This window comes from Myotis myotis, unplaced genomic scaffold (genome assembly GCF_014108235.1).
Source record: "Myotis myotis isolate mMyoMyo1 unplaced genomic scaffold, mMyoMyo1.p scaffold_m19_p_10, whole genome shotgun sequence".
In the NCBI taxonomy this organism is placed as follows: Eukaryota; Metazoa; Chordata; class Mammalia; order Chiroptera; family Vespertilionidae; genus Myotis; species Myotis myotis.
In genome coordinates, this window is record NW_023416314.1 from 78,389,365 (window position 1) to 78,402,274 (window position 12,910).

Here is a 12,910-nt window from a genome sequence, read left to right on the forward strand (position 1 = left end):
GTGCCTGACTTAGGTGTCAGCCAAAGATGCCATGTGGTGCCTCTGGCAAGTCCCAAGAGGAGTGTCACAGCTATGACCCGAGGAGTCGTGGCCTTGCCAGCCTCTGCCAACGATTCTTCTACATTCTGGAAAGCAGCTTCAGGCTTGTGACTGAACCTTGATAAGGACCGAATGCCTGATTTATGGACACCAAGTGATTATCAGACCCAAATGTTCCTCATGAAGGAGCATTCTCTGAGCCACGGAATCATGAGCTTGGATTTGCACAGTTGCATCTCACTGGAAACTGGAGTGGTGTATGCATTGCTGGGCCCAAGCACATCCAGAAGGCACAATGGACCACCAAAGCGGGTGCTGGGAGTCCCCATGGCATTTGTTTCTATGGCTTCACCTCCTCTCCCTTAGTTTACACTCAATAGCTTCAAGGGGAAGAGGCGAAAGGACAGGCCTGATTTATGGAAGGCTTTGCACAGTAAACCAGTGCCAGCCAGCGTGTACAGCTTCTGTGTGCAGCCTATTTCGAGGGGTCCCTGAAAGATGGTGGTGAAGGAAAGAAAAATCCTCCCCGTGGGCAGAATATCAGGCAGCACGTGTGTTACCCACTTGGTGCGGAAGGAAGGGTGGCCTGTGGTGCAGACCGATAGGAACTCATGAGCAATATCTAATGGACTGGCGATTTGCAGAGACTTGGAAAGAACACAGCTGGGAGCTTGATGCCATGATAGTCTAGGAGAGAGGCCTGTGGCTTCTTAGAATGTAGCACGGAAGACATTCATGTCCCGTGTAAATGCCCATCAGGAAGCAATCGGCGGAGGAGTCCTTACTAGATAAGATGGCCCAGCCTATAGATTCGATCAGTCTCTTTCCCCAAGAAAATTGGTGCTTTCTCTGTGAACCCATGGGAAGGGCAAAACCACAAGGTTTCTGTAGGTGATAGGAGGCTTCTCTGCTCTTTGTCCAGCTTTGCCATTGACCTGATGGCTCACGTTGGACCATTCCCTTCCCTTTTCTTGACCTTGGTTTCCTAATTTTACAATGAAGGGTTTAGACGCAACGATCTCTGATTCTGAACTATATAGCCCAGCAGGAGACATTGGAAAATGAGGCCTGGGAGGGGGCCTGCTGGTGACATCATAGAGGGGAGAATTCTGTGAGAAGAGTCGGGCTTTCCTGGAAACCCCATTGTCACAGGTTAGGTGAGAAGGACAAGCCAGGTAGGATCCTGCCAGGCCTATGTCTTGAGCTCTTCTTGTTCAAGGGTTCCCAGCATAGTTATTGATTAACCTTCGATGGCAGCAAAGGCTCAAAATGAGACAGACACCAGTGACTTGGATGTGCCCTCTCACCCCGGCTCATCAACCACGCACCACAGACCAGGTCATAGTGGAGCCAATCACCATCGTAGGCCCCATGATCACCATCGCCATGGTGTGTCCCATCATCACGGTGGATCTCACCTAGACTCCCCTGACAGTGCCTTCTCCCGCCACTCCCCCAACCCCTCCACAACCTTGGCCTCCACTGGGTCTCATGGCACTGTCCTCTCCCACCAAACCAATGAGAAGGTACCCATTCGCGATGAGCACCACCGTGGTGGCAGGAGACATCATGGTAGGCCCCCCCACGTTAGTGAGTTTCGCCATCATGGTGGGCTCCATCACGAAGGTGAGCCTTCCCATTCTAAAGATGGTGCGTCCTCCGGGTCCCATCACTCTTATGCTTACGACCACAGCAAGCGCCGTCGTCATGTAACCCACCACCACAGAAGGCCTCTTCATCATGGAGAGAGCTCTTCCCACCATGGCATATCTCGCGACCCCAGTGAGCACCACCATGGCCACCGTGGCCATCCTGGTGAGCACCACCGCAGAGAGCACCGCCATGGGGAGTATCCTAGTTTCAGTTCCAGAGACTTGCACACAGGCTTCAGCGTCGCCAGAGTCAGCTCAATCTTTCAACCTACCACGGCACACAAGCAGAGCACGGCCATTAGCTTGACGCGTTCCCGCAGTGCAGTTCGCTCACGTGCCTCCAAGAGCTCCAGAGTCCATCCTCTGGAATCCTTATCTAGAATCTCAGAAAGCTGGCCTGAAGATGAGCCAGTTCAGATGCAAAAAAGTGAGTCTTTGCCCACCCCCCACCACCACCACCACTCCGGTTCCAACTCCCACTGCCTGGCCCAGGTTGCAGATCTGACTCAGGCCCGGCACCAGCCTTGCACAGATCACGAGGCTTGACTCTCGCCTGGAAGGAACTTTTCATTGGCTATTCACTCAACTGACTGTTCATCAGCCCATCTTTTCTTTGTAGAATCAGGCACCTCTTCAGGCCGCCGGTGGTTTGTTCACTCAGTCACTGCTTTCTTCACTTGCACGTTCACTTGCCCAACATTTCCTCTTCTCTAACATGGGCACCTGGGCTACTCGGGCCCTGGCAGCACAAGGAAGACCAGCCCTCAAGGGGCTCCAAGGCTGGGGGTGGTTACAACCAACCAACCCAGATCATCCAGTGATGGAGGCCTATCCTTCATGTCAGAACATTTGTGGTTTCTATTTGTCCATATTTCCCATGCTAAGCCATGAGGGAAATGACCTCTTCTTGAGGTCAGAGTCTGGGGAGCAGTGCCTGAATGAGGGCCATTTGAGGGCAGGGGGGACCTTGGCTGTTAATGCACAACCCCCCCCCCCCAAACTTGGCCCCTAGTAGCTCAGCAAACATGGCAACAGCCCCACAGACAAGCAGAGTGGAATGAATGTCTAATGGAGGGGGTAAGGAAAGTAGCCCAGAGAAGATGTTTCAGCAGAATCTTAAAGGGAAGGGGAGAATTTACCAAGAGGATGGGGTGGCGTCGAGGATCGGGCTTTCCACACCTAAGTTGCCATGTGAGTAAAGAAAGGCATGGGGGTGTGGGAACATGAGCCCTCAAAGCATGTTCCAGCAGACCCCAAATCCCCCACAGGGGGCCCCTACCATGGGAGGAGTTGGGCCTGTGGCCCAGTATCAGTTCATAGAGGCCCCTTCGTGAGTGGAAGGCAGGCAAGCAGGCAGGCATGAAGAATCCCAGCCCGGCTGACAGGAGGCCTGGCATCCCCGAGCCCCTCCTCACAGACTTGACTTTCTGGCCCCCTTATAGCCAACAAAACCTCGCGGGGCCACAAGAAGGCGCACAGTGAGAACATCTGCAGTAAGCTGTTCGGAAACTTTTGCTCCCTCTTTTACGGCCTCCGGAAAATGCTCAGTGTCCTGACCCAGTCCCTGTTCTTTGACGCCTTCATCTTCATCGTTGTCTGCCTCAACATCATCATGCTTGTGGCCCAGACCTTCGCTAAGGTTGAGGTCCGGGGCGGTAAGACCCGGGGAACCCCGTTCATGTGGAGACGATGTTTCAGACCTGCTGTTGGCTTGGCCCAGTGCCCACTGATTTTATTTTTTTAAACACTTTTTAAAAAATTTATTTTTATTGATTTCAGAGAAGAAGGGAGAGGGAGAGAGAGATAGAAACACCAATGATGAGAGAGAATCATTGATGGGCTGCCTCCCGCACATCCCCTACTGGTGGGGAGCCCGCAACCCAGGCATGTGCCCTTGACAGGAATCGAACCTGGGACCCTTCAGTCCACAGGCCAACGCTCTGTCCACAGAGCCAAACGAGCCAGGGCTGCCCACTGATTTTATATAAATTAGTAAAGAGGCTCAGAGAGAGAGAGCTGAGGTCAGCTAGGCAGCCGGGGACAGAAAGGCCAGCTAAACCAGAGGATGTGCTGTTTGTGGCTATTACCACTAGAGGGCGTGTTTGCTCTAAATATGCTTTGCTGGGCAGCGTGGTGGGAACCCAGGTGGGCTAGAAGGGCCAGAAGATTCTGAGGAGACCCAGGAGGGGTGAGAGTGGAAAACCTGAGAAGGCAGCCCTTAAAACCCTGGGGAGCAGGGCGAAGGAAAGCGCAAAAACGAAAGAGAGAAGTAAATGGCTGAGGTTACTTGCATGGTCACTGGGTTGGCTCCATTTTAAGCATTTTACTGTGTTAAATGCCTTTCATGCTCATGAAAAGTATCAGGCAGGCTGTTGTTATCGCCATTTTACAGACAGGAAAACTGAGGCACAGAGCAGTTAACACACACAGCTATTGGGGCAGAGTCAGGCTCTCCCTAAAGGGCTGTGTGTAAGGTTCCCGTGGGGAGGAGGAGAGAGGGGCCAGGGCTGCTGGCGATGAGCCTGAGCAAGCCCCTGGCGTCCCCACAGCATGGTACTTCATGGCCTTTGACTCCATCTTCCTCTCCATCTACGTGGTGGAAGCTTTGCTCAAGATCATTAGTATGGGCCTCGACTATTTTTATGATTCCTGGAACATTCTGGGTGTGTAGAAATGGGGTGTGTGTGTGTGTGTGTGTGTGCGCGCCACGGAACTGCCTAGGAGAGGCTGAAAACAAAAGGGCTGGGCAGGGGGTGGCGGTGTGGGAGGGCTGTGGGTCTGGGCTAGGGCCCTGGGCAGGAGCCTGTGACACTCAGGCACGCTGTGCCTTCAGACTTCTTCATCGTGGCCACGGCTGTGCTGGAGTTCACACTCGTGCAGTTCAACTCCCGCTCCTTGCAGCGCACCGTCTACAACCCCAACTTCTTCAGGATCTTCAAGGTCTTCAGGAGCCTGCGGGCCCTGAGGGCCGTTCGGGTGCTGAAGAGGCTCAGGTGAGCTGGGCCACAGCTGCCCTCCCTGGAAGAGGGGACAGAGGCCTGGACTCCTGGGGGGGCGGGGTGCTGTGACCTGTTGCAGGGATGGGGGGACGGGGCTGCAGACTCCAGCCTGCTTCTGGCAAGCCTCCTGCGGGTCCGTTCTCTTCACTTTCCAGAGAGGGGCTGGGACTCTCCCAAGTCACCAGCAAGTCAGGGACTCCTGTGTTCACTGTCAGCTCTGGCTCCCGGGCACAGAGCCCCACCTCCACCGACTCAGCCTCCCTGTCCACCTCTGCCCACAGCTTCCTGACCAGCCTCCAGGAAGTGACCGGGACCCTGGTGCGGTCCATGCCATCCATCACGGCCATCCTCGTCCTCATGTTCACCTGCCTCCGTATCCTGAGCTGTGGGGCTGGGGTGGAAGATGGCGGTAGGACCCCGGGCCGGGGGGCGGGGTAACGTAGGCCCCGCGAGCCTGGTTCGGCCCTGAGCCCCCAGTCCTCTTCTCGGTGGTGCTTCGGGGACTGTTCCGCCAATCTGACCCCAAGCGTTTCCAGAACATCTTCACCACCATCTTCACCCTCTTCACCTTGCTGACCCTGGACGACTGGTCCCAAATCTACGTGGACAGCCGGGCCAACGGTGGGGCAGCCCCAGGCTGGATGGTGGGCAGGAGGCTGGCTGGGTGGGCAGACCCTGAGGGCTGGTTACCCCACCTCCAAAGTGGGGCGTTCGATGCTTGCTGGGCAATGCTGTTGAGGGCCGGCAAGAAACTCACGGTTCCAACTGCCCGCTGTCTCCCAGGCGCCTGGTACATCATCCCCATTCTCATGATTTACATCATCATCCAGTACTTCATCTTCCTCAAGTGAGGGTGCCGCCCCTGCTCCGCTCCCCGGCTTCCCCCCTTCCCCCCTCCCCCCCGGGGGAGCCCCTCCCCAGCCCCCTCACCCAGAGAAGGGTGCTGCCTCTCCTCCAGCCTCCTCCAGAGTACCCCACTGTCCCCCCTCCAGTCTGGTGATTGCTGTCCTGGTAGATAATTTCCAGATGGCACTGCTCAGAGGCCTGGAGAAAGTGAAGCAGGAGGTATGGAGGGGATGGCGAGGGATCCGTCAGAGAGACGCAAGGAGAAGGCACGGAGGGAGGAGGCTGCTCCAGGGCCCTGGCAGGACCGAGCCTCCTCTTCCCAGAGGGCCGCCCAGATCCAGGAGAAGCTGCTGGCTGAATCGCTGACGAAGCTCAACGAAGCAGGTATCGGCCCTCCCCTCCCGCAGTCAGGCCCGGGATTCCAGGCTGGGCTTCGAGTTTTAGAATCTGAGACTCAGGAGAACGTTCGGAGCTTAGAACTTTGGTCGAAAGAGCACCGAGACCACCCTCCAAAAGCCAACTAAACTGAGAGTCAATTCTTGAAAGACCCGTTGGTGAAATGGCTTGATTAGCCAAATGATGATTTACCACTCGTTTCTGTTAATAACTTAAGTTTATAGCAGTGGTTTTACATGCATTGGTTTCAGCTGCCTGAGGGCTTTGTCAAGGTCAGATACACACTTGTCCAGGGTCACTGTGTGTAGCAATTTTGTTTAGAATCTGAGCTCCAGGACCCCACTCTGAAGATCATTAACAGCAGAGGAATAAGGGTCCTCAGGGGTCACCTGGTCCTTCATCTGCCCACTCCATCAGGGACAGACACTCAATGAAAAAGAGATCAAGCAGAAAGAAAAGTTAATTGGTTCAGATTGTTTAGCAAACGGCGAGCGCAGGGGCTTTTAGGCGCGGCTGGGTCCGGGCCTTGAATGGCCAGCAGGATTTGGTCCCTCCATCTCTCCGCTCTTCAGCCCGCTGCACGGTTTTGTGCTTAGAGCGGCCGCTACCTCGTGGTGGGAAAATGGCCACGTGCAACTCCGATCTCAAACCCTCAGCTTAGCCATGTCTGCACTCCCAGGGGAGCCCTCTTCTCCGGAAGCTCCAGCAACGTCCAGAAGTGATCATCTTTTGCTCCAGTTGATCACCTGCATATTTCTGATCCAATCCCTGTAGCCGGAAGGGCAGGCTGATCTGATGGGTCAGGCCTGAGTCTAACCAACAAGCTTGCTACACACTCCACGCCTGGAGAAGTGGTTTCTGCGAGGGCATCCTGGGCAAAAACTTGTTAGCCCTGTTTGAAAACCTCCCTGACACACGGGGCTCCCTCCGCTCCCTCTGTCAGGCGTCCCCTTGACCGCCCCTCTCTCTGCATCAGAGCCTGAAGAGGTGCTGAGTGAACACACTAAACAGAAGCTCCTCATCGAGAAAAAATTTGGGACCATGACCACGAAGTAAGGAGACCTGCAGGGAGGGGAGGCCGTGGGTCTGAGGGGCGAGTGGTGGAGCCTGAGCAGTGGGCTGGCAGGGAAAGTAGGTTGCCCACCTCTGTGAGGCCCTGTGAGTCTCCAGGACCACAAATAGGACACAGACTAGCGCCTGTGCAGGAGGGCCCTACCCTTAAAGAGCTGTGCAGGGCCATGGAGGGCGGGTGGACTTCAGCCAGGGGGGGGGGGGGGGTGAGGAGGATGGGCCAGGAAACAGGCTGGTGGGTTTCTGTTGACTTGCGTGGTGAACTGGGGCAAGACAGCTGGGGGTTCGGGGCTGTGATTGTGGCTGGGAGATTTCGGCACAGACTCCTGCTGCCTGGCTCTCGGGCCTGGCTCCCAGAGAGCCTTCTCTCTGAAAACTGGGCCTCACCCCCCTCATCCGGACTGGCTCCAAAGCAGCGGACAAGGCGCCTGCCTCCGGGCACCCTCCCGGCTCTCCTCAGCCACCAACACAGGCCAAGTCCCAAAGGCCTTCTGTGACCCAGCCTTTGCCAACCTTGTTCGCAGTCATTGCAGCCACTACCACCCCCTGGCATCCTTGCTTCGCCCACACTGTTTCCCAAGCATAGCACATACTTCTCCACCTCCGGGCCTTTGCCCCATCGTTCTCTCTCCTTGGAATGTTCTCTGGCTGCCAATGCCAGGCTCAGGTGACCAGGGGCTGGGAGAGCTGAGTTCCAGTCCTGCGCACTTCACCTCCTGGCCCCAGGCTACCCTCCACGCTCCAGCTCCTGGGCCCTTTTCTTTCTTCCTCTGATTTTGAAACCCTACGAGGGCTCCTGCCTCCCTGAAGATGAGGCCTGGGCACCTTGCTTTGACCTTTCCTGGGTGTGTCCACCTCCAGTCCATCCATTCCCTACCCCCCTCCCTGCGGCCTGCCCCCGCCCCCCAGTCTACGCCCTGCTGTTCTGGAAAAGGGAACCGGGGCCTGACTGAGCCTGGCAAACCATCACATCTTTCCGACCCAGCTCAGTGGCACTCCCTCCGTAAGCCCGTCCTCACCCCCACGGGCCGTGCCCTGTGTCAGGTGCATGGGGTACACACACCAGGTTTGCTTTTCTGGCTCTGCCACAGACTGCGCTTTTGCAGGCAGGGGCTGTTCTTGTTTGTTTCTGTGTTCCTGGAGTACCTTGTAGTGTAATTGATTTCCGTGTGATTTTGCCTGTGGATTTGTTAGACAGGCGGGCGCTGAAGGCGTTATGAATGGGCAGTAGGGTAGGTGAATGGGTGGGGGGTTAGGTGGATGACTGACTGCACAGCATGGTGAAGGGGTGGGTTGGGTTCAGGGCAGAGCAGGTGGATGGAGGGATAGGTCAGTGAGTGAAAGGGGGGGCAGTGATCGGATGGCAAGTGGATGGCTAGGCAGATGGGAGGCGGGATGGAGGGATGGAGGGATGAAGGGATGGAGGGATGGAGGGATGGAGGGTTGGAAGGGTACACAATTAATACCCTCTGTGGTACAGGCAGACTGGGATGGGGGGCAAGGCAGAAAAGTTGTGGCCATGCTGGAAGTGGAGGTCTAGAGTTCTGTGTGTGTGTAAGGGGGTGGGGCAGGCAAGAAGAGCCATCTGGCCTAGCTAGTGTGGCTCAATGGTTGGGCATCGACCTATAAACCGGGAGGTCACGATTCGATTCCCAGTCAGGGCACATGCTCAGGTTGCTGGCTCGGTCTCTAGTAGGGGGTGTGCAGGAGGCAGCCAATCAATGATTCTCTCCCATCATTGATGTTCTATCTCTCTCTCTCTCCCTCTCCCTTCCTCTCTGAAATCAATAAAAGATATAAAATAAACAAGAAGAGCCATCTGGGGGTCTCTGGGGGCCAGAGGCCCAGCCAGGCAGGTTGGCCGGGACTCACCGCTGCCCCCCACTCTCCTAGGCAACAGGAGCTCCTGTTCCATTTCCTGCAACTGGCCACAGGGGTAGAGCATTATCAGCAGAAGTTCCGTTCCCAGGCATCCGTCATTGATGAGATCGTGGACACTGCGTTTGAGGTGAATCAGGCAGGACCAGAAGGGAGGGGCCGGGGGTGAGGTGATGCTGGAAGGCCAGACGGGGGGACTGTGCCCAGAAGTAGCCCTGAGTGACAGTCCCATGGGCGTTGGAAAAGGCAGAGGCTGGCGGCTCAGCCACCCTCCCATCCCACCCCGCAGGCTGGCGAAGAGGACTTCAGGAAGTGATCCCGGGACAGGGACAGCGGACACAGACTGCAGCCTCTGGCCAGCTGCCCACGGGGTGGGTGGGACAAGTCCCAGACCTGCTGCAATGATTGTCGAGGCCTGCAGAGCTGGACCGCAACAGAGTTTTAAAACCCCAGCAGGCTCTGTGTCCTCACTGTGTCCTCATGGGCACGAGACAGCAGAACGGTGTGTTTGCACGTGAGTGTGCACACCCAAGTGTGTGCGTGCGTGTTGCATGCGAAAGGTGCTGTTCGTGGTCTCCTCCAGCCCCGCCAGGGCCTGGCATCCTAGCTCAGCCCAGCAGTGTATTGGCAGCAGCCAGCGGGGTGACCTAGAAAGCGGGCCAGGCTCAGTGCTGGAGGGAGAGTGGGCGCTCTGCCTCCGGGAGGAAGGCCTTTCTGGCCCAGGAGTCAGGAGAGAAAAAACAAGCTGGAATAGCCCTCTGCTGTCAGGGCATGGGGGACCAGTAGGCTCCGGAAACAGGGGCTCCGAGCTCAGGAATCGAAGGCCACCGGCACCTTTAGCGTCCGTTAGGAGGGTATCATGAACCCAGAGGTCCCCACGCGCTTGGGCCGGCGCTGGGTGCTGGAGACCTAGCACTGAGTTGAGCACAAGCCCCACCCTGGCTCTTCCACTATCTACAACTCCCCCCTCCTCTCCACTATCTTCACCCCCTAAGCACAGTGAAGCCATCATGCAGTACAGGCGGAGGGTGTCAGGGGTGGGACTCCAGAGGCGAGGCTGAGGGTGACAGACAGCTCTGCCAACCAAACCTGTGCCTCTAAGCTGGGCGTGAGCGTGGCGAAGCTCCAGGCCCCTGGACAGAGGAAGCATCTCCCCTCTCGGCCTGGCCGAGGGCGGGGCTGGCTCAGGGCCCAGGAAGAGGCTGCGCAGGGGAAGTGCCATCTGGGATTTGCGCACAGATTCCGGGGATGGGGAGGCCACCGGGCAGATAGCTCCAGGCCTTGCCTCACTCCACCACCTCCCACATTCATTCAACAAGCATTTCCTGCCGCCTGCCCTGGGCCAGCCCCATGCCGGAAGCTCCTGCTTGGCGACACGTGGGAGACCCTCCAGCAGCAGCCCCACCACATGGCCCTGGGCTGTCGGAGCTGCCGCGTGTGACAGGCTGGAGCAGCTGCAGGACGGAGTTTCTCCGGCATCCCTAACGCCTGTCAAACCCAGCCCTCAGCGCCTCAGCCTTCCATGTGGGAGTCACGTCTACATACCACCTCCTCTACCACCTCCTCGTCCCCACCTCTGAGACAGAGGGCAGGGCCTGGGAGCTGGGACAGTTCCTCACTAGGTCCCAGCATTGGGCAGGGGACCAGGCAGGCACAGCCGGTGTGAGCCCTGGCCTGCAGGGGGCGCGCTCCACAGCCACTGCATTCCGTCCTGCCTGGGCCCGATGGTGCCCACACTAGTGCTCCCAAGGGACCCGGTCACTGCCCGTCCTGTCCCGGGTGTGGGTGTTGGACAGCTCTGGGTTGGAGTGTGAGGGTCTCTGAGGTTATGTGTGTGGGGGTCCGTGTGTACATCTCCGGGTGGTTTCTGGGTGGGAGCGCTCCTGGGTTGCCCGGCGGTTCGTGGTTTTCTGGATGTGTGTGTGGTGTGTCCAGGAACATCCGAGGGTGCGTTTTGGGTTTCTCTGTCCGGTGTGCTAAGAGTTCTGGTGTGTGTGTGTGTGTGTGTGTGTGTGTGTGAAGTATGACTTGTAGCTGCAAATTCAGGTGTGCATGAAATATTGCAACTCCGTTTGCTCTAAACAGTATCCGCCCCTCTTCCCTCCTGGAGGCAGATTTCACCTCAGCCCCTTGGAGGTCCTTGTCCAGCCCCTTCCCGGAATCCTGCTCAGGGAAAGCACAATGTGTACCCGAGAGTCCCTGTCCCAGCCCTCCCGGTCTCTCGGCCTGCAGGGGCTCAGCTGTCTCTGGGCCACACGTGGGTAGAGAAATCTCACAGCCTGGGAGCTCAGAGTCCTGGGGCCCTGCTGGCTGCCCCGCCCCCCCCCCCGCCCCCGTCCCCATGCCACCCAGGGGGCTGAGAGGGAGGAGTTCTCAGGTGCTCTGCAGAGTACTCATCGACTCCCCTTTCCTCTCGGAGGCACCATCCCTCTCCTGTGACTCTGTCTCCGCTGCCTTAACTCTGAGAACACTGAGACCCTGGAGCTTTGCTCCTCTACGTCGGTGATGCTGGGTGTTTGGAGGACCCCAGATTTGGAGCTAACCCTGTACCCCTCGGCACTGTCTGGGCTGGGACAGCAGCTCAGCTGGGGGGGGGGGGGCGGGGTGCTCCCAGGAGTGGGAGTGGAAGACGGGGGAGAGGGAGGAGTGAAGCACTCAGAAGAGATCGATGCAAGAAGCAGTGTTAGCGATTTATTGCAGCAGACATGGCCCATGGACCTGAAGCGCCCTCCACCGATGGCCCCGCTCCCGTGGCCGCAGGGGCCTCCTACACGGGCACGCAGTGGTGCTTGAGGAGGCTGGAGGAGTTCTCCCAGGGGACCACTAGGATCTCAAAGTCGCAGCGCAGCTTCTGCAGACAGAGTGTGGGGGGAGAGGGAGGTGAGCCTGGCCCAGGCCTGCCTCCTCCCGCAGTCAGTGCTGGCCCACCATGAGGGGCAGTCACTGGCCCAAGAGACAACAAAGCTAGGTCCCAGATCTTCCCAGTCAACTCTCCAGGGGGAACCCCCATCTCCTCTGCACCCCACCCTGACCTGGCGCTGAGTCACCCAGAAGGCAGGGACGGGTTCAGCCTGACATCAGTCTGGCCGGCCAGACCAGTTCAAGCTGGACAACCTGAGGGCCCGGGTGCCGGTGGGCAGGGCCCAGTGCAGGGCTCTTACCTCCTCCTGTGCCCCTGCGGCCAGGGGGCAGGTGGTGAGGTCCATGCGGTCTCCGGTCACCGAGCTCTTGCGGCAGGCTGTGCTCCCCATCTCCACGGTCAGGTAGTACTTAATGCCCGCCACCAGCTGGGACGGAGGGCAGGGGCAGGTCAGGGTGCTGGGACACTCCCTCTCGCCTCTCTCACCGCCTCCCATCTCCCATACCCTTCCCCTGGGCACCAGCACACTGGCCTGGGGATTCAGACCTGGGGCAGGAGCATCCCGGAGGAGGTCCCCGGCGGAGAGGCAGAGGCCCCCACCAGGCAGGAGGCTGCCCGAGCGCACACCATCCTGAAGCCCACTGCCTCGTCTCCCCCACCTCCCTTCCCAATTAGCTGGGCAGGAAAGGGACTGGTGAGAAGCTGGTGAGGTAGCTGAGCAAGGTCAGGGGTAGATTCTATTTGAAATTTAGATATTTGGTTCATTGTGAAATTTTGGCGTTAATTCAATTTTTAAAATATATTGGTGAACTATCCTGATTACTCTTGTGACTCCTCCTCAATCTGGCGCCCGGCTGGGCGCCCCACTCGCTCTGCCCCGCCAGCCCTGACGCACCTGACTCTGCGCCTTGAGGATGCGCGTGTCTCGGAAGTAGTAGAGGCTGTTGCTGCCCATGTTGTAGCTGGCCACGGCCGCCTGGGCCGCCTTCTGCACCTGTGGGTCGTTGGGCTTCAGGTCCGTCACTCCTCCTACCATGCGCTCCCCGGGCCGGGCGCGGGCATCGCGGGGCAGCGCCAGCAGACAGAAGGCGAGCAGGGCCAGGCCCAGCGCCAGCGAGAGGTTGGGCTGCGCCATCGTCCTCAATGCCTGACCCAGGTGGCTCCGCCGC

At 58.0% G+C, this 12,910-nt stretch overlaps 2 protein-coding genes across 2 annotated transcripts; one reads left to right on the forward strand and one right to left on the reverse strand.

Annotated features, from left to right (window-relative positions):
• Positions 1–1,289: 1,289 nt before the first annotated feature.
• Positions 1,290–9,197, forward strand: CATSPER1 (cation channel sperm associated 1). Its single transcript, XM_036323934.1, has 12 exons — positions 1,290–2,118; positions 3,134–3,346; positions 4,241–4,354; positions 4,525–4,684; positions 4,972–5,063; positions 5,168–5,311; positions 5,474–5,537; positions 5,683–5,755; positions 5,860–5,920; positions 6,909–6,984; positions 8,897–9,011; positions 9,171–9,197. Exons 1-12 carry the CDS (start codon positions 1,290–1,292, stop codon positions 9,195–9,197), a joined length of 1,968 nt encoding a protein of 655 aa, XP_036179827.1.
• A 2,353-nt stretch (positions 9,198–11,550) lies between these two features.
• CST6 (cystatin E/M) lies at positions 11,551–12,904 on the reverse strand. The gene is made up of 3 exons (XM_036326575.1): positions 12,637–12,904; positions 12,043–12,168; positions 11,551–11,732 (listed from the first exon to the last, which is right to left on the reverse strand). The coding sequence occupies exons 1-3, from the start codon at positions 12,874–12,876 to the stop codon at positions 11,649–11,651; spliced, it is 450 nt and encodes a 149-aa protein (XP_036182468.1). The 5' UTR covers positions 12,877–12,904; the 3' UTR covers positions 11,551–11,648.
• Between the last annotated feature and the right edge of the window lie 6 nt (positions 12,905–12,910).

Coding starts and splice junctions, on each gene's coding strand:
- CATSPER1 (XM_036323934.1), top strand. CDS start 1,290: ATGGCAGCAAAGGCTCAAAATGAGACAGACACCAGTGACTTGGATGTG. Junction 4,355..4,524: donor TGATTCCTGGAACATTCTGG/GTGTGTAGAAAT, acceptor CTGTGCCTTCAG/ACTTCTTCATCGTGGCCACG. Junction 5,064..5,167: donor CCTCATGTTCACCTGCCTCC/GTATCCTGAGCT, acceptor CTGAGCCCCCAG/TCCTCTTCTCGGTGGTGCTT.
- CST6 (XM_036326575.1), bottom strand. CDS start 12,876: ATGGCGCAGCCCAACCTCTCGCTGGCGCTGGGCCTGGCCCTGCTCGCC. Junction 12,169..12,636: donor TCCTCAAGGCGCAGAGTCAG/GTGCGTCAGGGC, acceptor CCTCCGTCCCAG/CTGGTGGCGGGCATTAAGTA. Junction 11,733..12,042: donor CCGCAGGGGCACAGGAGGAG/GTAAGAGCCCTG, acceptor CTCTGTCTGCAG/AAGCTGCGCTGCGACTTTGA.